The sequence below is a fragment of the Lissotriton helveticus genome, chromosome 5_1, assembly GCF_964261635.1.
Source record: "Lissotriton helveticus chromosome 5_1, aLisHel1.1, whole genome shotgun sequence".
Taxonomy (NCBI): domain Eukaryota; kingdom Metazoa; phylum Chordata; class Amphibia; order Caudata; family Salamandridae; genus Lissotriton; species Lissotriton helveticus.
In genome coordinates, this window is record NC_136065.1 from 1,098,929,338 (window position 1) to 1,098,956,091 (window position 26,754).

Genomic DNA, 26,754 nt, shown 5'->3' on the forward strand with positions numbered 1-26,754 from the left:
GGCAATTGTGAAGTTCTATCTTTTCGATCCCCTGAACTGGTTCATACAATAATGGAAAGAGCTGCCATGGGGCCTTACGATCCGCATTCTGTTAACATCTTTCCCCTTGGTTACTTTTACCCTCCTCTTCCACCTATTAGGCGTATACCTCATGATCGTTACCGTACCATGAACTGTGAACAACCATGGGACAGAAGATATGGAATCCCTACCTTCAATTACTATGACACTCTTAGTGGGCTTGAAAATATTGACTGACTGTGGTCTATTTCAACAACTCCCACAGTGTCAGGTTTAAACGAGGTAACACAATCTGATCCCTGCATGGATGAATATGCAGATGTACTTGGGGGGAAACACTTACCAGCTATGTTAACCACCTGTGATGTTGTGGAGCTCGGTGGGGATGTTCGGGCAGCAGAAGATAACTTGGAGCAGGGGGGCAATCATTTGGCCCCTCCTTTATATGTCAACTCCACCTTGATATCTCCTGAAGCCCAGCCTATTCCATCAAAGAGCTTAACGGAGCTTAAAATTTCTTCCTGGAATATAGCCGGTATTAGATCCAAAGTGGATCATTTTATTTTTATGGATTTTGTTCACTCTCAGGACTTGCTTTGCTTTCAAGAAACATGGAGTGTTGAACCTGTGCATTTGATAGGCTACAGAAGGATTAGTTACTTACCTGTAATCCTAGTTCTCTTCCAGGGGTATCCTCATCAAAGTCATAAGCATTAGAATATTCCCGCCCACGTGCGGGACCCCGGAAACACTATATTATATGTGCCCCACATATATATATATACTCATATATATATAAATACATATATATATATATAACATGCAATAGCAGCCAATAAAAACAGAGCTGAAATATGCTGTGTAGAATTTCCACCATACATGTAATATTAATAAGCATTAGAAACATGAGAAACAACAAAAAAGTTTGTTTAGAAATTGTTTTAATGCTCAGAAAGCAGTAGAAATTCTTATAACTCACTGGAAGCATAGAAAGCTCCCAGGCTGCATTGCAAACACACAGTCTAAAAAGACTGAAAAGCTAACCTGTAGCTGTATAGCAATAAACTGACACCGTGCCTTTAAGGCACTCCTGACCCCCAGTATCCCATCATGCCTCAGGGGTGACAGTTAGGTCAGTTGTTCTTTTCGGAGACTGAAAATAAACCCAATTACAAATAGGTTAACAATATCTCCTTATTAAAGAGTGTCCTTTGCCCGGGGAGGCGGGAGGGTTGCTTATGACTTTGATGAGGATACCCCTGGAAGAGAACTAGGATTACAGGTAAGTAACTAATCCTTCTCTTCCAGGGGATCCTCATCAATAGTCATAAGCATTAGAATAGAATAGCGAGCCTCACCTCATCTCCCTGCGGGCAAAGGAGTAACAATACAGTAATAAACCATATTAAGCCTAGTAAAACACTAAGCTCGTATAGGCCGTAGGCTACCCAAATAGATTCCTCAAAGAGGCTTGTCCTACTTGAGTATCGGCCCTGGAATCAGACTCGAGACAGTAATGTCTCGTAAAGGTATGAACTGATTTCCAAGTCGCAGCCTTGCATATCTCTGACATTGGAATGTCGTGCAAGAAGGCTACTGTAGCGGCCTTCCCTCTAGTGGAATGCGCTTTGGGTGACTGCAACAAAGGCTTGCCTGCAAGCTGATAAGCCAACTTAATGCAAGAGACAATCCATCTCGCGATGGACCTCTTGGCCGCTGGAAAACCTGTTCTCATTGAACCATAGTTCACAAACAGTTGATCCGTTTTCATAATCCCTTTGGTCATTTCCAAATAGAACTTAAGCACTCTTTTAAGATCTAAGGAGTGAAGTGACCGCTCGGCTGGGGTCGTAGGATTTGGAAAAAATGACGGGAGGGAAATGGACTGATTTATATGAAAATCAGAGATGACTTTAGGTAAGAAAGCAGGATGAGCCCTTAGGACTACCCTATTGTGATGAAAGATAGTGTATGGTTCTTTCGCACAGAGAGCTTGAATCTCGCTGACTCTGCGAGCAGAGGTAATCGCCACCAAAAAGGCCGCCTTCCAAGAGAGATGTTGCAAAGAGGCCTTGTGGATGGGCTCAAAAGGTGGTGACATTAACCTGGATAGCACCAGGTTTAATTCCCATGGAGGAGAAGGATTTTGCACAGGGGGATACACTTTCTTCAACCCCTGGAGGAAGTCCTTAACCACTGGAACCTGAAAGAAAGAAACCTGATCTGGTGATTTTCTGTATGCTACTATGGCTGACAAATGCACCCTAATAGAAGCGTATTTCAAACCAGCAGTAGCTAGGGAAAGGAGGTATGGCAAGATGACGTCCTCCTGTCCTTTAGTCGGGTCAAGGTGATGATCTCTACACCATATGAAAAACCGCTTCCACTTAAACGCATAGGACGCTCTCGTGGAAGGTCTCTTGGCCTCCTTTAAAATGTTCAGGCACTCAGGAGGCAAGTTCAAATGCCCATATTGCAGGACCTCAGGAGCCATGCTGTTAGGTTCAATGATGGGAGGTTGGGATGCATTATCCACCCGTTCATCTTGCTCAGCAGGTCCGGCCTGCAAGGGAGTCGTCTGTGTGGACACACAGACAGATGTAGAAGGTCCAGGTACCACCACTGCCGCGGCCAATCCGGAGCTATCAGGATCATGTCCATGTTCGACCTGCAGAGCTTGGAAACTACTCTCGGAATCAGAGCCAGGGGAGGAAACGCGTAAGCGAATGTCCCTGACCAATCCATCAATAGAGCATTCCCCTGAGTCCCTGGCCGGTGGAACCTGGACGCGAAGGCGTGGCATTTGGAGTTTTCGTCGTCTGCAAACAAATCTATGGTTGGACGACCCCAGCAACGAAAAAGCTCTTCCACCACTTCGTCGTTTAGCACCCAGTCTGGCTGATCTTCGAAGTGCCTGCTGAGTGCGTCTGCTTTTACGTTCAACTCGCCTGGAAGGTGCACCGCCACTATCGTGAGGCCTCGAGAGAGGAGCCAATGCCAGATTGCCTGAGCCTCTCGAGACAGAGGGCGAGATCTTGTGCCTCCTTGTTTGTTCAGATAGAACATGGTGGTCGTGTTGTCCGTCTGAACTAGGACTGAGTTGGACTCTATCGCTGGTAAAAAAGCTTTGAGAGCCAGGAATACCGCTCTGAGTTCCAGCATATTGATGTGGTATGTCTGCTCCTGCGCAGACCACAGGCCTTGAATCTGAAGCGGACCCATATGTGCTCCCCAACCTTGCAGAGAGGCATCCGTCACTATCGACTGGTTTGGAAGAGGCTGGTGAAACCGAACCCCCACCAGCAGATTCTTTCTCCGTGTCCACCATTTGATGGCGTCTTTCGTCGCTTGGGAGAGCTTGATGCGATCCTCCCAAAGACCTGTCGCCTGGTCCCATTGATCCTCCAGGGCCTGCTGTAGAGGCCGCATTCTCAGCCTGGCGTTTGGGATGAGAAAGATGCAGGATGCCATGGAACCCAGCAGGGATGCTACTTGTCGGGCTGTTGGAAGCCGAGAATCTAGCAGAATTCCACATTTCTGGTTCAGGGAAAAAAGTCTCTCCTCCGAAGGAAACGCTTTTCCCACTTCTGTGTCCAGAACGGAGCCTAGGTAGTGAATTGACTGTGTAGGCCGCTGGCCTGACTTCTCCAGATTCACATGGAGACCGAGCCTGTGCAATTGGAGAAGACACAGATGTAGATCGTGTTTTACCCGCACTGGAGACGGACCTTTTAGGAGCCAGTCGTCCAAGTATGGGTATAGGAAGAGTCCCTTCTTGTGCAGAAAAGCCGCCACCACTGCCATGCATTTGGTGAAGACTCGTGGTGCGGACTTGAGACCAAAGGGTAGCACTGCGTACTGATAGTGTTTGTTCCCTACGACAAACCTCAAGTACTTGCGATGTTGTTGAGCAATTGGGATGTGAATGTACGCATCTTGCAGGTCCACCGAACACATCCAATCTCCGACTTGAAGATGTGGGCATATTTGGTGAAGAGCCAGCATGCGGAACTTTTCTCTGATGATGATCTTGTTTAGAAGTCGTAGATCGAGTATTGGTCTGAACTTGTCCTCCTGATCTTTTTTGGGGACAAGAAAGTACCTGGAGTAAACTCCCTTTCCTCTTTGAGCGAGAGGAACCTCCTCTATCGCTCGCTTTTGTAGTAGGACTTTTACCTCTCTTCGGAGCAAGCTTAGTTGGTGAGGGGAAGCGCTCTTTGGAGGTATGTTCTGTGGAGGAGCAAGGAAACGTAGTTTGTATCCATTGCGCAGTATATTCAGCACCCACTGATCCTTTGTGATGCTGACCCACTCTGCCAGGTGTTGTGAAGCACTTCCTCCCACTGGAGTGGGCAACAGCACCAGAGGAAGCCACTGCTCAGGCTTTTCCTCCTCTGGTGGTGTTAGAGGATTGTTGATGACCTCCTCTACCTCTGCCAGGTTTGCCTCGAAACTGGGGTTTCCCTTGGTTCTTATTCTGGGACCACTGAGGGGTTTGAACCCTCTGTTGAGCCCCTCTCCCCCTGTTGGTCTTGAAGCGGCGCTTGAATTCTTTCTTTTTCTCCAAGCCCACCGCTTTCACTGTGTCCAGTTCCGTCTTCATTCGGGTCATTTCCTCGTCAGCATGTTCCCCGAAGAGAGCGGAACCCAAAAAGGGGAGATTAAGGATGCGATGTTGAGCATCCGGCTTCAGGCCTGTCAGGCGCAACCATGCCGATCTCCTGGCACAAACCCCATGAGAATAGGAATGCGCCGCCAGGACAGCACCATCCGCAGCCGTGCTTATCATTTGATTTGCCACCAGACATCCTTCAGTCACGGTCTCTTCAAAATCCTGCTGGTCTTCTTTAGGCAGCTTGGCTTTGAACCTTTCCATAGAGTCCCATAAGGCTCTGTCGTAGCGACCCAGAAGTGCAGCCGCACTAGAAACCTTAAGAGTCGACGCAGCTGAGTTGCAAACCTTGCGACCCCAGGAGTCTTGAGTCTTGCTGTCCTTGTCTGGTGGGACTGAGGAAGAACCGGCAACTGCGTGTGTCTTCCTCGCCGCCGCCACAATAACCGAGTCTGCTGGAGGGTCAGATCTTACAAAAACCGGGTCAGAAGAGGCCGGTTTGTATTTCTTCTGGATGCGGGCTGGCACAGCTCTGATAGCCGCCGGAGTTAGGAATACCTCCTTGACAGGATCCATAATCCCCGGGACTAATGGTAGTAGAGGACGGGTGATCGCCTTTTTGTGCAAAGTCTCAAAAATGACTGTCGTTGTAACCTGAGGGACAGACATTTCAATGTTTAGCTTCTGAGCTCCTCTTTGCAAGACATCCAGATACGTGCCAATGTCATCCACTGGGGAGGATCGGGACGTAGGACTGTCCATCAAAGTAGGGGAGTAGTCCCTTTTGGAAGACCTGGTAGAAGAGGTAGATGAAGTAGACGGAGTTCGTCGAGGTCTACGGTGAGCACTGTGCCTCCTCTCTTTTGATCGTTTCGAACGCTCTTCTCGTCTAGGAGAGCGAGACCTGACCCGCTCCTCTGGTTCTTTTCTGGGAGATCGGGTCCTTCTGGGAGATCTGGTAGGTGTTCTCACGGTAGATTTGCGCCTGGGAGGGCTATGCTTGTCCATCTCCTCCACCAGATCCTGAAGAGGAGACCTGTGCTGCGAGCTGGCATAGATGTTAAATGTCGAGTAAGAACAAAAAATTGTCAAAAGTGAAGAGTTTTTCTGTCAAAAAACAGGAAAATTAGTGGAGCTCCTGGTTGACGACGGCGGAGGGGTCTTAGAACTCGACGCCGACCGTCGCCCGGTTGACGGCGGCGGAGTTCCCTTCCTCGACGTCGGACGTCGCCCGGTTGACGCCGACGGAGGGGATTTCGATGGAACTGGATCCTTCGACTTCGTCGACGTACCTGGTCTTCTCTTCGACGGCGAGCCCGCCGTCGACTGTTTCCTGACAGGTGTTCACAATGAGGACAGGTGCAGTTGAGGAGCCAGAGGACCTTGAGGTGGAATGACGGGAAGCTGACTCCGTTACCATCACCACATCTGAACATCTCGACGTCGAGCGATCTTCCCTCGTGGTCGAGTGCTTTCGGGGAGTCGGCGGATCAAACAACCTTGTTTTTGCATGTCTATGCGAGGATGTGTGGTCTCTCGACGTCAAGCGGCGATGAGCAGCCGCCGACGGAGTTCCATGCCTCGACGTCGAACGGCGAGTACCGGCCGTCGACGGAGCCCTCTCTCTCGACGTCGAACGACGATGCCCAGTCGTCGACGGAAGTCTCGACGTCGAACGACGATGTCCTGTCGTCGACGAAGCACCCTGCCTCGACGTCGAGTGGCGATGTCCAATCGTCGACGGAGGTCTTTCTCTCGACATCGACCGGTGATGATCAGCCGTCGACAGAGTTTTCTGCCTCGACGTCGAATGTCTGTGCGACGACGGTGGAGGGGTATTGGACACCCTCGACGCCGAGAGCTGACGAGACACCGACGGAGACTGCCTCCTCGACGCCGATCGACTCTTCCCTGTCGACGGCGGAGGGGTCTTGGTCCTCGACGCCGAACGTCGCTTCTTCGACGACGGCGGAGGAGTCACACTTCTCGACGCCGGTCGACGTCTGGATGACGACGGCGGAGGGGTGACCTCCCTCGACGCCGGTCGTCGTGCCTGGATCATGTTCCTCAGGCAGACACAGGATACAGACGTCGTGGTTCGAATCCTCTCCCTGTCTTTGTAACCAGGGTCCTTCTCTGAAGGAGCCGGAAAGAACAACTGACCTAACTGTCACCCCTGAGGCATGATGGGATACTGGGGGTCAGGAGTGCCTTAAAGGCACGGTGTCAGTTTATTGCTATACAGCTACAGGTTAGCTTTTCAGTCTTTTTAGACTGTGTGTTTGCAATGCAGCCTGGGAGCTTTCTATGCTTCCAGTGAGTTATAAGAATTTCTACTGCTTTCTGAGCATTAAAACAATTTCTAAACAAACTTTTTTGTTGTTTCTCATGTTTCTAATGCTTATTATTATTACATGTATGGTGGAAATTCTACACAGCATATTTCAGCTCTGTTTTTATTGGCTGCTATTGCATGTTATATATATATATGTATTTATATATATATGAGTATATATATATGTGGGGCACATATAATATAGTGTTTCCGGGGTCCCGCACATGGGCGGGAATATTCGAATGCTTATGACTATTGATGAGGATCCCCTGGAAGAGAACTTTCTGTATCCCAGCTGTAGCAGTTCCTCATGGGAGGCCGAAAGGTGGTCTGAGTGTTTATCTATCAAATAGATTGGTCTTTGAGAAAATTACTGAACCTGTCAAAGACACTTACTTTCAAATGTTGGTTTTCCATCAGACCAGAGACATCCCAATCCTCGTTGTTAATATATATAATAATATTCCTTGTGAGGATGTCATAAATGTTTTAAGGAAATTGACTAAAGTGCTGTCTACCTAGGGGAAACTTTTTAACCATAAACTGATGTTGATTATACTGGGAGATTTTAACTGTAAACTGTGTGAACTGATTAAGGACAATAGGTGCGGTGTAGCAAGAGATGATGGTGTGGGACGTTTCCATTTTAAACATAATCTCTTAGGGGAACAATTTAATATTTTGCTAGCTAATTTCGACTTAGGATTTGCAAACGAAATGTGTAACTCTGCCCCCACACTAGTCCCAACATTCAATGGTAGAGGTCGCTTCTCAACTATAGACTATATCACAGTTTCCAATACTTATGGGAACAGAATACTTTCCTTTAATGTTCATGATATAGCACTGAGTGACCATTTTCCCCTTTGCGTTTCTGTCCTGTTGCCTACCCCATCACTATTGCCTAGGGCTGGGGTCGGTAACAGCTTAGTCGCCGATTTAGCAATTGGTAAGACTAATGGTTATACTTTGAAATGGGCTATGATAAATGAGGCAGAGACAATTAAAAAGGTGGTTGAAAAATGTTTCTCAGAAATATCTATATGTTTAGAGACAGACTTACCACCTGAAACTTATCTTGCATCCTTTTTAGTTATTTCGAACGAAATTAAAAACTCCCTAACTAGGCAACTGAAGAATCAAAAGAAGGAGAGAGGTTGGTTTGATTCCAGATGCACCAGGGCTTATACAGCCCTAAAAAAGGCGCTGCATAAAAAACCTAAATCTGCAAAGGACATCTGCAGATTCAGGAAAGATTATAAAATGGCCATTAGAGACAGGAAAAATACCCTGAGGTCAGAAGCCTGGGAGGCTCTTTATTCAGCTTCCAAAAGAAATGACAGCGCAAGCTTTTGGAAAACAGTGAGAACCCCTTTTCTTAGTGAGGAGGTGGGGCCAAAAATAGATATAGCAATACCTGAAACAGACTGGGTTAGCCACTTCTCGAGAGTATACGAGGGAGGCGAGCATGAAGGTGAAGAATATGTGGGGTCTTTGACCTCTCCTCCTGAATATCCCCCGAGTAACGACCTTTTCTTTACTCTCGAGGAGGTTGAAAAGGCCCTGAGTGGAAGTAAGGGCACTAAGGCGCCTGGCCCAGACGGGGTCCCCATAGATCTATTTAAAAGTATTCCATCTCTGTGGGCGCCCCTTCTGGTCCAGGTGCTCAATGCCAGTTGCGTTACTGACTTCCTCCCCACCTGGGTGGAATCTGTCATTGTCCCGATTTATAAAAAAGGAAATAGACAGGACCCAGCCTGTTATAGGCCCATTTCTTTACTGGACTTGTTAAAACCTGTGTCGGGTCGGGGACAATCGATATTTGCCCGGCGGTATTGCCTCTGTGACCCTCTAGTTATTTAATCAATGAAGAGGCAGGCGCTGGAGACTGGAAAGCAGGAAACAAGGTTTTTATTTTCTCCGGAGGAGAACACAACGAAACGGACAGAAGGTATCGTTCTGAGGTGCTCTAGATACATTTCTGAGGCCTCGCCTCTTATACACTGTTTTACGACTTTATTGTAGATTACACATTCATGTTAAAGCTTTGATGTATGGAAAAGACATTCCCGGAAATCCCCTTTGGGCCCGTTCCCACACACATTTACAGTTGAAGTCCCCACCCTAGTCACAACAGGTGATGAGTATCACGCAGCTGGATATTCCGCCGATTCACGGAATGTGGGGGGTTCGATCGGATCTCATGGAGTGGGGGCTTTGATCAACCCGGGGATCCTTTGATGGGGGAAGCTTTCTATTGTACGGGGAGGGGCAAGGAATGGTATCGGCAGAGCTGGGTGTCGGCCTGGGAACGGGGAAGACAAAACGGGCACACAGGGAAAAAGGGGTTTGCATCTAAGGGCCGGAGATCATGAGAGGGAAGCAGGGAGGCGTCGCGCTGGGAACAGGATGAGGGCCTGGGGCAGAGCAGCGCCGAAGAGGGGTTTATGACTCAAGGCAGGTGCAAGCAGGGGGTGGTCAGCGTGCAGGCTTAGTGAAGGCGAAGGGCTATGTCAGGGGCCAGCAGCATGCAAAAGGGTTCGCTCTGATCGGGGCATCTTAAAAAAATGGCGGGCGCGCACGACAAAAGTGTGGCATCAGGGGAAGAGGCAAGATGGCGCAGATAATGTTCACCAAAACGTACTAATTTTCAACAGTCCTCCCTTTAACATATTCAAGACATCTTGCTGGTTCATTTTCTACTCGGTTCTATTGTGGTGGGCATGAGAAAGAAAACGGTAGGAACCCTAGATGAAAAGAGTCGTGAACAATACATTTTAACATTTCTAGTTTCTAGGAGGTGGGCCTATTTGATAAACTTTGATCAATTTGTTTAGCAGGAAAGTCATAGGAATGCAATACAAAAACGATTCTGTAGCGAGAGCAGCAAGCATATTTCATACTGGCAGGTTGTTACATATATATCAGGTTCGGATTGGAGCATGATCAATACAATGGCGGCTGGGAGAGAAATGAGGTCGAGCAGAAACGGCGATTGGGGATGTCAAATGTTCGAAGTTTAACGAGTTCTCATCATTCTTTGTTGCCTTTCGTTGGCGCTGTTGAGCACCGGCGGTGGAGCTACAAGTCCAGCTCTGTTCTAAGTTCTGCGTTGCAGGGCACGACCCTTTCCTCGCGTTTCCGGTCGGAAAGGTCCTTTTCGCCCTGTGTCCTTTGAGGTGTTTGTCAGAAAGTTCAGATGGAAGAAGAGCGTACAAAACAGTCCATAGGGTAGGTCAGAGGGAAAGGGGGATGGAGCAAGGCCAAAGTAGGAACAAACTAGGGGAACGAGAGACTTCAAATAGGCGGGCGTATGACCGAATTCAGAGAGCGGGGACTTGTCGACAGACACTGGACATCGAGCAGGGGCATCAGGTCGACCCTTTCTTCTCATGTTGTCGAAAACAGTGCCTCGTCCTGCAGCTCTTTTCTGTCGTGGTCTCGCCTTAGCTAATGTCGCAGGTGTTCCTTAGTCTGCAGTCAGGCCTCGAGCTCCCACATCCGGTCCTTCTCTCCTCCAACAGCAGTACCCTTAAACAAGTTTGAAAAGACAGTCTTTAGAGAATTTGCAGATGAAGATAATCAAAAAGTCTATTTCTCTCCCAGCTCCAGGCAAAGAATGAAAAATGCCCGTTATATTAGTGTTCACAACTGGCATATGAATGACCGGTGACGGGCCTGTTGGATTTACTATGACTTTCCTTTACAATTATTTATTACAGTCACGACAGTTCATCTGATGGTGACCCACCTTCGTGAGACGAACCTGGCAAAGATATGCCGTTCTCTAGAGTTTTACATTTACAAAGGGTACTGTGAGTCGTCAACATGGTACTACACAGGTATTTTGCTGAGAGACGAACATGGCTAAACATTTCCTTTCTATCGATGCATCCTGCCTTTCAACTACTACGGGGTTCATTTCGATGATTTCTTTACCTTGGACTAGTCTGTTAACCTTGTAAAACATCATTCTGGATCCTACGTAACCTTTTACAGCCCGATTACTTAATTAGGAAGGACAGGGGTTTTATGGGAAAACAACCAGGGACATAGGAAACTTGTGGTAAGGGCATAAATCGACCCATCTCTCACAACCGGAGATGAGGGGTAGTTTCATAATTCCAGTTTTTGGGCGGCTGATACAGGGGAGGTAACAGGGGTGATCATTTTTTCTGGTTTGGGTATTGCGACAATTCGGGGAGGGGAGGGTCGCGTATTCTGAGGTCCTTGTTTTATACCATAGGAGCCGTTGACATGTAGTTCCCTTATTTCGGGTCAGATTAGGGAACCTCTGTCGTCTTACCTGTCCTTTCCCTTACGGCCCAACCTCGGTTCATTGACTTCTAGCGGAAAAGGAGAGGTAATGACGCGGCTTCAGGGTGATTGTATTAAAGACAAGTTTTTGTGCAAATACTGACGGTATTTGAAGCCAATTAGGTGGTGTGCTAGGGGTGGCAATCTGCCAATTTCGGGGCTAATCACTCGGAAGAGTGGGAGTGCAAAAAATAGAGGGAGAGAGAGAGAGAGAGAGAGAGAGAGAGAGAGAGAGAGAGAGAGAGAGAGAGAGAGAGAGAGAGAGAGAGAGAGAGAGAGAGTGCAACGGCAGGCTAAATAGTACACGTGCAACAGAGAGGGTGGCGGTGTATTCAAGAAAGGCTATTTAGTGCATTACACAGTAAAGGGCATTCACGGGTCTGCGTTAGAATCTTGTAATCATGCAGTTTGAGCATTAGACAGGGTAGAGGGGACGTGCCTTGAGAAAAAGGAAAGAAGAAAGGAGGTACCATTTTGTCGCACTTCTCGCATTCTCGGTCCTTCGACCAGTTGGGTCGACGCCTCAGTCACACACACACATTCCCTCATAGTTTCGCATCATACGTGACATGGGTTCATTCGTCCGGTCTGGTTTAAGGGTGATCACTTTTTATCAGGTTGTGCTAATTTTCCGGGTTTGTTCGATGCGTGAGTAGTTTGCAGGCGTGCTTAGACACCACCTTGCGGCGCTAGTCCGCTTCGTGTATTAGACATGGCAAGGCTTCAGATCTTCGCCACACCTCGGCTGTAATCTCTGATGTAACCTGCAGAGGGAGGAAAAAAAAGGGGGGTGGGGGAGACAGCATTCGCGCATACTCAAATACATGGATTCATAAGTCCTTTACTTACCTCTTACTCGTCTTTCCTCCTCGGGGCAGGGTCCCCGGGGATATGGTTTCTGGAGTCGAGGGGGGGGGGGGTAGTGTGTCCATATAGGTCGTGTGCGGGGAAATGTAAAAAGGAAACCAGAGGTGCTTAGTGCGAGGTATCTAGTCAAAGGATGTATCTCACTATCGGGATCCTTAAACCTCTTTCAACGCTGTGGCGTTCTAAGGTTCTTCGGTTCTTGGGTCAGCTCCGTTCCCTGATACTTTGGAACGTTGTACTTTATCACATTTACATTATTTCATTTCACCCTCCTTTTACATTCCCTCATTTACACCGTTCGTTTTACCCATCCTTGGAAGTCAAGGTCTTCCTCTACGCGAGAGTTCACGAGTCAGTCGCGTACTTTGAAGGCGGAGTGTCGTGTTGTCGATCCGATCCGTCCTCCAGGGCTGGGCAACCATCTTCTTTTAACCTTAAAGAGAGAGCAGAGTAGGGTGCACAGAAAAGAACTTTCCCACCGACCCCACATTTTTTTAAAATAAAGCATGCAATACCCGTCCATAGTTTCAAAAACTTTATTTTGCAAAATCATTTCAGCATGAGGATTATGAGGGTGCGGTCGTATTTGGCCGGTCGTGGCAATGGCTAAAGTGCGTACAGTGGGGGGTGTCGTTTGCAGCAATAAAAACATCGGAAAGTTTTACTCATTCATTTGTAAGAGACTAAAACGTCTATTAATTGGCTGGGGGTTCGGGGGCATTTATTTTCATAATTTAGAAGCATAATCATAATAGTGGTAATCAGATTTCCTATATGCATACCGTACGTGAGCGTCGTAAATGAGGTTTACATCAGTTATAAAAATATAATACATTGTACATTTGTAATCAACATTTGTAACGGGGATCCTTTCATACTGTTCGTCGAGTGAGTTCTCCTTGTCTTTTCTAGCCAAGTGTACAAAGGATCATATAAAATCTCAGAACATCAAGTTTATATTAGTGCGAAGGAACACCACGAGGTGTTCGTAAGTTCCGATTGATACCAGCGCCATTTTGGGCGGGGCCGGCTCAGTCCGGAAGCAGCATCAGGGGGAAATGTTTCCCATTACTGGCAGTTTGGACCAGAGTCCTTTTCGGCAGTTCTAGAATTCATGCTAACAGAAGGAGTGGCAATGTCATGTTTGTTTCGTTGGCGATCAAGGCAGCCGTCCCTTACCGGAAGCCTGCAGAGGCCGAAGGTTCCGCCGGGGACCTTTGTAGGATCTTCAAGGCTGCGGAGATGCTGTCGGAGATGGGGGCTCGTGCTCCAGGGGGCAAATGTTCGAGTTATATTGCTGGTCAAAGTTACTCTAGTGGCCGGGGCCCACCTTCCAGCGGACCCAGACGCCATTTTGAGGCCCTACAGGGGCCACTCTTGTCGAGTTTGCAAGAGTGGGAGAGATCCTTCGGAGTGAAAGGAAGAGGTCCCTGTTGTGTGAAAGCGGGACGTTCAGCTGGGGTGCAGCTGTGATGCCCCCACCTGGGGGGGGGGCGAGGGAGACTCGTTCGCATCGTCTCCTTCTCCCGGTGCACTCCATGCCGCTTCTTTTCATCGCCCCGCATGAAGGTCTCTCCACATCCGGTGTCTCCCAAGTCCTGTGCTCAGTGCTGTGGGAGTATGGCCACCTGTGGCGCGCATTCGGCGCGGCACGAGTATCAGTGCAGTCATTGCAGGTTCGGTGTTCCGAAAATATGGCCACCATTGCACGTTCGGTGCTGCGCAAGTACTGGGGTGCCACCATGGTGTGTTCGGTGCTGTGGAAGTATTGGCACCATCGCCTGACTGGGGGTGTTCGGCGTCGGGCCGGGGGCTGGGAGACCTCCTATCGGTGGAGGTGGGAGAGGCTCGTCCGCGTCGCCTCTCCCTCCCAGCCCAACTTGGACAAATTGTTGTGGAGGTACGTGCAGGACATCCCGCCGTCCAGAGCTGCTGCGGCTGTTACGGAAGAGAAAAGGAAAAAAGGTGCCCCGTTCTCCTCTGGACATGTGGCGGGACTACTTAAGTCTATCCAGGCCCGTTGCGGCTGGCTGAGGAGACATGTGGCGGGACTACCTACAACTGCCCGGGCTGCTGGCTCCTGCCTCTCCTCCGGCTCCCCCATACGTTAAGATTTCCTGACCAAGAGTTGGCGGCCGGGCCCGCCTTATATGGGTTGCCGTTGGTTGGGCGTAGCCGTAACCCTGCCCTACTTTGGAAGGTTCCAGAATGGGGGGGGCGAATGTTCTGTTTGACTTTCATTTTCTACAGTTTACCGTTATTATTCCTTGTTTGTTGTGCTAAATTAAAAGTTCTAGTTCATTAATGGTCTACGGATTTTGTTTTACCATTTCTTTCTTTCCAGGTTGCTTTTATGCTAAGTTTCTGCTAACAGAGGTTGAGTAACACGGAAACACGTGTAGAGGGATGACGCAGATTTGTACATTACATACACACAAACTCAGACGGGGGACAGTACAAGTACGACATACAAAGACCCAAGACGAATATAAAACAGTTATTGGTTATAATTATCTCTTTCCGTCTGTGAATTTGAAACGAGGCTGGATTCCCGTCTTGTCGTTGCCCGACCTAGGAGAACTTGAGCATGCCGCTGAAATTGTCCTGGCGAAATCTGTGCCATCGGGCATAATCAAACGTGGTGGTTCTGTCTGGTCTGTCTATGTAAGTCGGGTTCTTCTTTGTCTCGCGCTTTTTCTCGTACTGCCGGTCTGTCGTTCCTGTCGGCCCTTTGCCTTTACTCACGCTCAGTAGAGTCGGGCATTGGGCTTTCCAGTGTCCGACATACCTACAAAAAGCGCATTGGTCTGGCCCTAAGTCTGGTCGTCTTTTGCATAGTGTCGGGGGATAAGTCGTGGGTAGCGATGTCCTGGGGTTGTCCTGTCGGTACATTTCTCTACTTGGTTTGTCCTCGTCTTTTCTCTGTCGTTGCATAGCCTCTCTGCGCCACATACCGAGACTGTCGAGCATAATTGGCGTTGTCTTATTATTTCGAAGGGCTATTTCTAACGTTTCTATTTTATCAAGGTCAAAGGATCCTGCCAGTGGCCACTGTTTGTCTTGACTCTCTTCGGTATACCTGTGCCACAATTTATTATAGGCTATGGTGACTAATCCATAGTTTATGAACATGTCCTTATTAGGGGTGCCTTCTAGTGGAGCTATATGGTCCACCTCTAATACACGGTCCGGGCTAAACAGGCTATTAATCAGTGGGGAGAAGACAGACATGACGGCTCGTAACGAGGGACTAAAAAGTCAGCACTGCCTATCTTATCACTAGGTGCAAAGACTGGACAGAATATTTCTATTCAACGTTGTTTGCAGGCAGTGAATACCTCATGGATCAAAAAATAACAAAAAAAAGACCAATAAATAACAATGGGGAGAATGAGTAGGTCCGCAAAGATCTGCGTTACCTACCCTTTTCACTATCTGCAAAAAGGGTGGTCTCTTCCCTGTTTGCAGACAGGGAATCTCCAGGAAACAATAGTTTTGCGAACAACAGTTCAGTTTCAAGTAATTATTGAGTGGGGGAGAAAAAATAAGCACGGCTGCTGCCCTACCTATCCTCCACTGCTTGCAAAGAGAGAGCCCGTTGTTTCTCCGTTTGTAGACAGTGAATCTCCAAATAAATAAAGAGCAATACTAGTATTTTTAAACAATCAAACAATCAAGCAATAATTTCGCACTTGTCGTGATTACACGACCTTACCCGGACCATGTGGACAGTTTCTTGTCTTCCGAATCCAGCGCCCGATCGTCCTCTTTTTCTCGTATTTCTCACGGCACTCCTGATGGTCCCCAGTCAGGACCGTAGATCACTCGAGAGAGGTCTGTTCGGAACTAGTGAAGTTCGGATGATCGGCTGCCAGACGAGGGTCTATTGGGCAAGAGCTCTCCCGATCGTTGCAGTCGTTCACTCTGTCGTCGGGACCTCTCCCACTGGATCCACGAGTCGCTGATGGGCCCCACGCTTGGGACGCCAATTGTTAAAACCTGTGTCGGGTCGGGGACAATCGATATTTGCCCGGCGGTATTGCCTCTGTGACCCTCTAGTTATTTAATCAATGAAGAGGCAGGCGCTGGAGACTGGAAAGCAGGAAACAAGGTTTTTATTTTCTCCGGAGGAGAACACAACGAAACGGACAGAAGGTATCGTTCTGAGGTGCTCTAGATACATTTCTGAGGCCTCGCCTCTTATACACTGTTTTACGACTTTATTGTAGATTACACATTCATGTTAAAGCTTTGATGTATGGAAAAGACATTCCCGGAAATCCCCTTTGGGCCCGTTCCCACACACATTTACAGTTGAAGTCCCCACCCTAGTCACAACAGGTGATGAGTATCACGCAGCTGGATATTCCGCCGATTCACGGAATGTGGGGGGTTCGATCGGATCTCATGGAGTGGGGGCTTTGATCAACCCGGGGATCCTTTGATGGGGGAAGCTTTCTATTGTACGGGGAGGGGCAAGGAATGGTATCGGCAGAGCTGGGTGTCGGCCTGGGAACGGGGAAGACAAAACGGGCACACAGGGAAAAAGGGGTTTGCATCTAAGGGCCGGAGATCATGAGAGGGAAGCAGGGAGGCGTCGCGCTGGGAACAGGATGAGGGCCTGGGGCAGAGCAGCGCCGAAGAGGGGTTTATGACTCAAGGCAGGTGCAAGCAGGGGGTGGTCAGCGTGCAGGCTTAGTGAAGGCGAAGGGCTATGTCAGGGGCCAGCAGCATGCAAAAGGGTTCGCTCTGATCGGGGCATCTTAAAAAAATGGCGGGCGCGCACGACAAAAGTGTGGCATCAGGGGAAGAGGCAAGATGGCGCAGATAATGTTCACCAAAACGTACTAATTTTCAACAGTCTCCTTTACTAAAAAAGCGGGCAGAGTCATTTTGGACCGACTTTTGGACTGGGCGGAGGCAAACTCCGTTCTGTCCGATCTTCAGTAAGGTTTTCGTTCCGGCTTGGGGACCGTAGAACAGGGACTGAATTTGATGATGCTGGTCGGGAAATACACAAGGGCTAAACAAGGTAACTTGTTTTTGGCCTTCGTGGATCTCTCGGCCGCGTTTGATTGCGTGGTGCACTCTAAACTGTGGATGATATTGGAAAAATTAGGGGTTGATCTAAACATTATTTATTATCTTAAACGTTTTTACAGCAACGCGTCGGCCCGCGTTTGCTATGGACTTAAGGGAGAGTGCACAGACCAAATACCAATCAGGAGTGGGGTCAGACAGGGTTGCGTCCTGGCCCCCTCCCTTTTTAATTTGTACATAAATGGATTGGAAAAAGCCTTGTGCAAAGACAGTTCGGATCCCCCATTTGTAGGTGGTCGCCCAATACCAGCACTTTTGTACGCTGGCGACGCTGTACTCATGTCACGTACTCAAGTGGGTCTACAGCGGGTGGTTGACAGCTTTTCCCGCTTTATGAAGGAGTTAGGCCTGAAAGTCAATACTTCAAAGACTTTCACTATGTATTGTGGCAGACAAACTAAATCTAAGAGGCCAATTTTTATAGCGGGACAGAAGCTCGAATTCGCTACACATTTTTCCTACTTGGGGATACTTTTTGCCCAAAATGAGACATGGTCCCAAGCTGTCTCTGCGAAAAAATTTGAGCTTATCAGAACAACCGCTGCTCTTAAAATCTTTTCCCAAAAATTAGGGACCAGACCCCCTGTAGAGTTGATAAAAATATACAAAGCTAAATGTGTAGCAGGTGCTACCTACGGTAGTGGGGTCTGGGGTTTTGCAAACTCATTACCTATTCAGGTTCCTGAAAATACCTTTTTAAAATATATATTGGCACTTCCCAAAAGCTCCTCTAACTTTAACTGTCACTCTGAACTGGGCCTCTGTTACATCTCAGATCTGATCAAAGTAGAGCCAGTGCTGTTATGGCACAGACTCTGGACTCAAGAGGCAACACACTTAAACAGAGCTGTTCTAACAGACATTTTGAAGTTGGAGGGTGCTATTAAAATACCTTGGGTGAAGTATGTTTTTAACTTTTTGAAAGATATTGGGAGAGAGGAATATTTCTCGAACCCCTTGGATATTTCAGAAATCTCACGAAAAGATTTAAAAAAGGGAGTGTTTAGCCCTCTTAGAATCTCACCGGGTTGCTGTGGAGGTCTTAAAACCTTCTGTCCAGCAGCACCAATTGATTTTAGCAACTTTTAAGATTCAGCCCTATTTAATTTATGTAAATAATAATTATGAGCGTTTCTTACTTTCACGCTTCAGATTCAATATCTTCCACAGACTGGTTAGCTTTCCTACGATTAACAATTGGACGCACGATCTACCATGCTGTTCCTGTGACAATGTCTCCCCCCAGAGTACCATTCATGTAGTTTTATTTTGTAAACTGTATCATGAAATGAGGAAAATTGTCCTATTGCCATTCTTAAGAGTTTTAGGATTTCGTCATTGTCGTGCGGCGATGATTAGCGTGCATGCGCTAGATAATCATGTATCTGTAGCGACAACATCTTTGTACCTAAGGAATGTGATGATTATCAGGAAACGTATGACTATGTAACTGCACTTTACAAATGTATTTTTAATTGTAACTGCACTTTAAAATGTAATTCTTCTGCTTATGAATCAAATGAATTACTGTATTTTTATATTCTCTTTTTTAAATTGTATGTTGTAATTTATTTGTACTTTTATGATTGCACACAACAATCGAATAAAGATATTTTGAACAGATTGCCAGTCACAACATATGACTGAAGATGCAGGATGAAAAAAGAAGCATTCTATAATCCGCTAATACACTAACACTTTAGTCTTTTTGTTAGAGAAGCTGTGCTGAAACATCCACTCTATTGCCACCATCATTTCCAGCGTGCTCTTTAGAAAGATGAAACTCATTACTTCTAGTGGGGGTTAAGAAAGCCTGACACATCACAAGAATTATTGTAATATTCATTGTTACACCATCAGAATCTTTGTACTTTTAGGGAATTTGGGTTATAAAAAGCACCAATTTGTATTGTATTGTAATTGCATATATATATAGCGCTTATTACCCCTGACAAGGCATCAAAGCGATTTACGTTGTATTGATTTAAAAAATATATATCTTGGTGCTCATAGCTCCCTGATCATTTTTAAAAGTTGACACATTTGTGGGCTTGTCCTCCAAATTCGAATCAGTTACTTAAGCCGCACCACTTTCAAAAGATCACCAGCTGCCTCTTTTTGAATACCCATAGCCGTAGTCCATAGCAGAAGAACACACTATTTAACATTATGATTTTTAAACCTTGCTGGCCGTTAAGTTCTGAACGTTTAAATGGATCAAAGCGATTCAAGGGATATTGAAGTTGTCCTGGTATGAATATCTCCGAGAGTGGGGAAAATACAGCCAATTTTCCAGGCCACTTACACAGAGGTCCTGAGATGCGAATTACCTACAAAACATCAAGTCAATGTAAACATATGAGCCGCAACGGTATTCCATCTGAGGACATAGGCATTTTCCATAATCCAAAAAGTCTGAAAATGCCTTACATTTCATTGGATGGGGGTTTGTACAGTACGCTTTAATCTTAGCAGGTTTGCATTCTTTGATTAAGATGTCCCTCTGGACAGGCACTTTCTCCTCGTGAGGTCCCTGCCTGTCACAAATGCATCATTAGCATGCAGTATCATTTCCAGCAGACACCCTGCCATTTTAAATCTTATCCTTGAATGCCCTAGTACTATGAGCCTAACAGTCCATCTATCTGTCCACTGACGTCCAAAGGCACGCACTAACAAGGGTCGTGACTCAGGGTGCATGGGGGCAACATAATTTCCTTTCATACTGCTGCTGCATTGCACAAGAGTTATTCCAATGATTCTTGGCCCGGGGTACCTGTTTTGCACTGCACTGCTTGCACAACATATGATTCAGTAATAAAAACAAGTACAGGCATGATTTATAACGTCAAAATGTTCTTACCACACAATAATTGTCTCCAGGAATCAGAAAGTCAGCCGAAAGCACATCGCTGTGATATTCACTCAGGATTTGGGAGACATTCTGAGGGTCCATAAGGTCATACAAATAGAGTGAGCCCTGAAAATGGATATTAGAATTAATCATGAAATCTCACAGTGTTATTACTGAAGAGAGCACGAAAGGAAGAAAATGGAAATCGACCCATTTTGTGAACCACTTTAAATGAGACTTCCAAAAAACGTCCTTGAACTCAGGTGAAATCCTGATTGTCACGGATGACCCAGAAATGCAATCCAAATAGAATAGAAAGACTCAATACACCCAGATCTTAGTGGAAGGTGGGTATGATATCACAAATAAATAAAAAAACAAGCGTTGCTAAAGATACTGGGTCTGGCTTTAAGTTACTAATGCATGCAAATGCAGAGAAACACCAATGTGCACAGACATTTTCTGCAGTGTCAGTGTGTAGCATGCCTCACTTTGTGCATCTTATGTATGTGCTCTCTGTTTTATTCATCAAACATGCAGTGCTGCTTGTCACTGATGAGGTCAGATGAGGGGAAAGAAAACAACATCAGCACCGAAGGGTGGGTGCGCTACTTACTTCACAGCTGTATGAAGGAAGCTATGCAATTAATACACAACGCTGTGTGAAGCAGGTTACTGGACACGATGCGCAATCCTGTTTGAAGGATTTCTTCAGAGTATGTAGGCAGGCCGAATATGCGTCCATTTCTTACGATAATGGCATTACTCCTAGTCCTACTCCCTCGCCTTCCTTCAGCACAATTGAGGCCCCGCCTCCCACCCAGACCCACCCCCAGCATAAAAACTCTGCCCACCCCCACCTCCACCTGTACACAAACAAGCCGAGCTAGCACTCAGTTGAACCGCACCGGGAGGGAGGGTCCTTGAAGGAAGGCGAGGGAGTAGGACTAGGAGTAATGCCATTATCGTAAGAAATGGACGCATTACCTCCCGTCCCTCCCTCGCCTTCCTTCAGCACAATTGAGGACATAGCAAGCAGAAGAAAACAGAGACGGACAACTGAGTGACAAAGAACACAAAACAGTGCCCCAAACCCAGCAGATCAACATCCCTGGCCTCGCAAAGAGGACAAGACTCCGAAGCCCGAACCCCCACCAGAGGAAAAGCCACCAAGACAGGGGACCGAAACCAACAACCCCACGGAGCGGGGGAAGGCAAACACCGGAGCCGGACCAAAGCGAACAAACAGAGACCTCCACCGGAAGGACACCACAACCAGCAGGCACCACAGAAAAAGAGGCCGGACAGTCAAACCAACCAAAGGAGCCACAGCCAAGGAAGGAGCAGGACCGAACACAGGCAAAACCAACCCGAGACAGAGCCAAAACGGCGAGTCACCGGAGGGACAAAGGAAGGAACCAGACCCAAAACCAACAGATCCGAACAGCCCAGACAGAAGGGAAACGGCCCAGACAGGGCCCACAAGACGCCCAAGCGCCCCACAGGGGCGACGACAGTCCAAAGCAGAGTCGCCGACCACGCCGACACCCCAAGGATGAAAGGCCAAGAGGACACGAACCCGGGACCAAGAAACGGAACACAGGCCGCCACAGTGCGCACAGCCGGACAGGCAGCCACCCGACCAGGCCCACGCGGGGGTCAAACCCAAAAGGCAAGAGCCGAATCCCAAGACCCGCAAGGGGCCCAGAGGGAGGACCGGACAGGACAACCAACCCCAGGAGCAAAGACCCCGAAGGGAAGGACCGGACAAGGCAGGGAAACAAACACAGTAGACCCGGAAAAACAACCAGGCAACAGACCCCAGGCAACATGCAAGGAAGACAGGAGCACCAAGAAGCCGGAAAGACGCCCACCGCACTCGCAGAGGGGCCACCGACAACCCCAGAGGAGCCCCAGCAGGAGGGAACCGCCCCACCAAAAGGAGGCCAGCATCACGGGAACAACACCCGGAGCAGAACACCAGGCCCAAAAGGCCCACAAACACCAAGCACAGGTCAGCCAAGAGGAGGACCGACGGGAAGCCCGCAAGCCACCGCCAACCAGACTGGAACCCCCAACACAGTCGAATCCAGGCGCACAACCACCAGGCAGCAGGCCCAAACCCCGCAGAGAACCCAGGGGAAGAGCCCGAAACCCCAACGGGCACAGAGCCACCGGAAGGAACCTCCACCGAGCGCAACACAGCCCGGACAGGAGAGAAAAACAAAGAGCCTAAGGCCAACGGGGAGCAGCAGCAACCCCCGAGCACAGACCCAGGGAGCCCGCACAGGAAAGGCCAGAGCAGCGGAAAAGCCGGAAAGGGGAAGTCGTGAGAAAACCCAGGATGAAGCAAGAAAACAGCAAAGCAGAACAGCCAGCACACAGGTCACCCACCAAGGCAGAGAGCTGACAGACCCAGCACCCAGACCCCAGCCCACAGAAACAGGACCCAGGCAACCAAGGACAAGGACCAGAAACAGGACCCATCCAACCGAGGCAGAGGACCAAGCCACCGGAACGTCCACGGAGCCAACACCCTCAGAACCGCAGAGACCCCCGAAAGGGCACCAGGGCAAGCCCCAACGACATAACAGCCGCCAGCAAGAGGACCCCCAGGAGAGCAGCAGGAACCAGAACCGGAACCCGAACCGACCCCAGCCAAGCCCAGAACAGGCCGGCGACCGAAGCCACCACAAGCGGAGCCGGAAGAGCCAGCGAACACCCATCCAGAAGGCAACAGAGGCCGAGCCACCAGGAGAGCACCCCCGGGGACGGACCGACAATGGCAGCAGGGACAACAGACCCCGGAGACCAACCCAACAGGAGCCAGACGGACAGGCAGAGAAGAAGAAAACGAGCCCAGGTAACCAGAAACACCACAGAAGCCAGGTGCCCCAGCACCCGCAGCCACAGGACCGCCCGAGGAGCCCTGGGACAAAAAGGCCCAAACCCACGAAGGAAGAGAGACCAGGCCCCCGGACAAGGGAACGGGGCAGAGCACAGTCCGAAGACGGCACCCCGACAAACCCCAGGCCCAGAGAGGGGATCAGCGAAGACACACCCCGGGCCACCAAAAACCCGACCACCAGAAGAACCACAAAGGACCTCCCGAACAGACCGAGCAAAAAGACACCCCAGCCGTAAGGCGCAAGAGGCCGACTAGAGAAGGAAGAGGGAACACCCCTGCCGCATGAAGGAGAGCCACGAGAGCAACCGGACATGCCGGAAGACCCAGGTCGAAGGCCCGAGGCCGAAGGGCAAGGACGCATACCCAGAAAACGTGCGTACCACACAGAGAACCACAGGAAACGCAGAAAAGAAGCAGCGTCAGTGGAGAGAAGCGCCCCCCCCAAAAACCCAGGGCACGCCAAAAACCACCAGGCAGAGCCTGCGGAAAAGCCGCCCGAAAGGCCAACACACGGAAGGGAACTGGCCGAAGCCAGGAGCAGACCCCCAGGAGAACCGAAACAGGCACAAAGCCACCGGACACCCCAGCAATAAAACGGTGTGGGCCCAAAACCCGAGCCCCACCGACAGGAACCCAGCAGAGGGAACAAAAGGCAAGCAAACAGGACACCCAGTCCAGGAGAGCCACCCAGCAGGAACCGGAGACGGGCACCGGCAGAGGAACCCGCAACGAACCGGAGGAACCGGCACCAAGCCGACCCAGCACCCATGAACCACCGCACACAGGACCCCGTCAACAGAAACGTCCCGCAGCCACAGAGGAGGAAATGCCAAAGACGACCACCCACAGACAGGGAATCGACCAGACAGCAGTGACAGGAACCCAACAGGGCACAGCACCCAGAAAAGGAGGCAGCAAGCCAGGGCGAACAAATGGCCAAAACCACGAACACCCTAAAGCCAGAGGAGACACCCACAGCGGGGAGAACGGAGAGGCCCCAGTGCAAGGCACGCGGGAAAGGCAGGACGCCCCATCCAGGAAACCCCACAGCAAGGAGGGCACAGAAGAAGCAGAGAACAGGCCAACCAGCGCAACAGCAGCAGCCAAGCAGAACATCAGACCCACCAAGCAGCACGGCCAGGACAGAGTCCGGCAGCACAATGGGAGGAAAGGGGCGACCCCCACCAAGAAGCAAAGCCACAGGAGGAAGAGAGGGATGAGCAGCACAGAAGCGAAACCCCAGACACCAACCGAGCGTGTAAAGAAACCTGAAAACCCTCCAGGACCAACACAGCGCAGAAGGAACACGGAGGGCAGAGGAGAGACAGCCACGGCACGTAACACAGGCAACCGACAAGCAACCGCCAACCGGGCAGGACACCGTGGACAGAGCAGCAAGGACAAGGCGTACAACAGAGGGAACAGCATGGAAAAACACCACGCACAGGCAACGCATGCCACACCCACAGCACCACACACCACACCGGGCATGAAGGTCAAGCCCAACCAGAAGGGCCGGGAACAGCAAAGAAAGAACCCCACAGTTCCAGCCCGGCAGGAAAAGAGCAAAGCCTCCCCCATCCCCCGACCAGTGCAGGAGCTCAGCGAAAAATCCAGGACAAGAACCCAGAGCCCAACGCAACGCCAAAGGCGGCAGAAGGACCCCCCAAATCCCAGGAACCAGCCCCGAACAGGAGCCGCAGGAGGAAGAAGGGAGGGCACAGAAGCCACCCGCCGAACCCCAGAACACTGGACAGAGCAGCCACACCCAAGTCAAGCAACAGAAGGAGACACAGGAGGCAGAACACCCCCCACGGAGCCCATGCGGCCAGGGCACCCCAGGGGGACCGGAGAACCAGCAGTAGGGAAGAGGCAGCAGGCCCCAACAACCCCCAGCGACCCAGTGGCAGACAAGCGCCGAGGGCACCACCCAAGGAAACATGGAGCAGTGGCCGGATCCGCACCCCAGGCAGCGAGAGCCCGCGCCACCAAAGGCACGAGAACAGCCGCCAAGCCACAGCACAAAGGGCCGCACCGCAGGGCAAGAGAACCGCCCAAGCAGGAATAAAATAGGAAAAACGGGCCGAAACCCGCCCTACCTGGCCTCCGGGAAGACAGCATACCGGGAGGAGGCAGCCACACAGCCCGACCCGGAAACGCAGCCCCAGCCACAGGAGGACAGCCGGACACCGCCGAGGATTCCTGAACCACCGCTCCGCCCCCATACCACGAGGGAGACGAGGAGAGGAGGCACAGCCAGGAGAACGCTGCAGAGGGCACCGCCGTAGCAGAGAACCAGACCGAAGACTCCCCGGCATCGCCACAGAGAGGAGCTGAAAAGGTAAGTCTCACTAGGGAGACAGAAAAAAACAGGTGGAGGTGGGGGCGGGCAGAGTTTTTATGCTGGGGGTGGGTCTGGGTGGGAGGCGGGGCCTCAATTGTGCTGAAGGAAGGCGAGGGAGGGACGGGAGGTAATGTGATGTTACACCGCGATCATTTAGATCGCGGTACGTTACATCGCGGTTATTACAACACTAGTCGTTACAGCGACTTGCGCTAGGGGTGCTGGATTTAGGAATAGTATGATTTACTATTCCAACTCCAGTGTGTGTAACAGTAGGGAAGGTGGTGGAATAGTAAATCATACTATTCCTTGGTGTAGAGAGCCATCCAGTGCAAGTCGTTGTAACGTTGTAATGACCGCAATGTAAATGTATCACGGTGTAACGACCGCGTTGTAAAGGTCGCTCGCCAGGCAGGCCTGTGTGATGGAGGACACATGAGTGTACTGGCCTAGGTGTAGGGGAGGTCTCTAGAGTTGATAAAAACCCTGTCTTATGGTTCCCAACTGAACTGTCCACAGCCTTGTATGCAAGAGGTCGCTTGAGATTGTACACCACCCTGTGTGAAGGAGATGATGCACGTTTATACACAAACCTACATTGAGGAGAGGACTGGAATTTGTACAAAACCTTGTATGAATGATGGATGTGTGCATTCAGTGCAAGAATCCAACGTATTGATCTGTGTGGTTCTCCGTGGCATGAACAATAACTCTAGGAGCGTTGGAGCACAATTTCCAAGCCACAGGCAAATGTACCTTTCCATTGTATCGCCCCACTCCTCCCCCCTTGCCTAGCAACAAGACCACTTGTGGTATTTTGTTATTTACAATATTTTAATACAGTGGCACCATCAGCGCACATGCATTCAGTGGCTTTACTTTAATGTAGAATCGAATCTGGCTATCCCATTCCTCCATCTTGTAATCTTACAAGAGTGGGTGCTACTTCGATTGTGTTTCAGGCTTTCCTTGTCCTTCTGAATAAAGACATTACTCTTAAAGTTGTTGATGCTGTATCATTACAAATCTGCATGATGCTCTTCCAGTGTGAATGTATAATGTGTTCAAGGGCATGCCGTTATAAAGGAGTTTTCTCTATTCTTTGCCCTGGACCTGGTAATGTTGGCACAAGCATCAAATCAAATCAAATCAAGTGTTTGTTAAGAGCGACTACTCACCCGTAAGGGTCTCAAGACGCTCGGGATGTGCGGGGGAGGTTCGTAGGTTCCAGTCCATCTAGAAGGGGGTCTATCGAAGAGCCAGGTTTTGAGGTTTCTTGCGAAGATGGGAAGCGATGTTATCTATCTGAGGTGGAGCAGAAGGTCGTTCCAGGCACTGGCCGCGCGGAAGGAGAAGGAGCGGCCTCCCGATCTGGTCTTTCTGGTGCGGGGGACCA

At 49.4% G+C, this 26,754-nt stretch overlaps 1 protein-coding gene across 1 annotated transcript in view; it reads right to left on the minus strand.

Moving 5' to 3' along the window:
* CFAP43 (cilia and flagella associated protein 43) overlaps positions 1 to 26,754 on the minus strand; it is a 753,224-nt gene that overhangs the window by 600,351 nt on the left and 126,119 nt on the right. Inside the window, exon 9 of the mRNA XM_078643733.1 lies at positions 20,116 to 20,232. Within this exon, the coding sequence (XP_078499859.1) occupies positions 20,116 to 20,232 (117 nt within the window). The remainder of the gene's footprint in view (positions 1 to 20,115; positions 20,233 to 26,754) is intronic.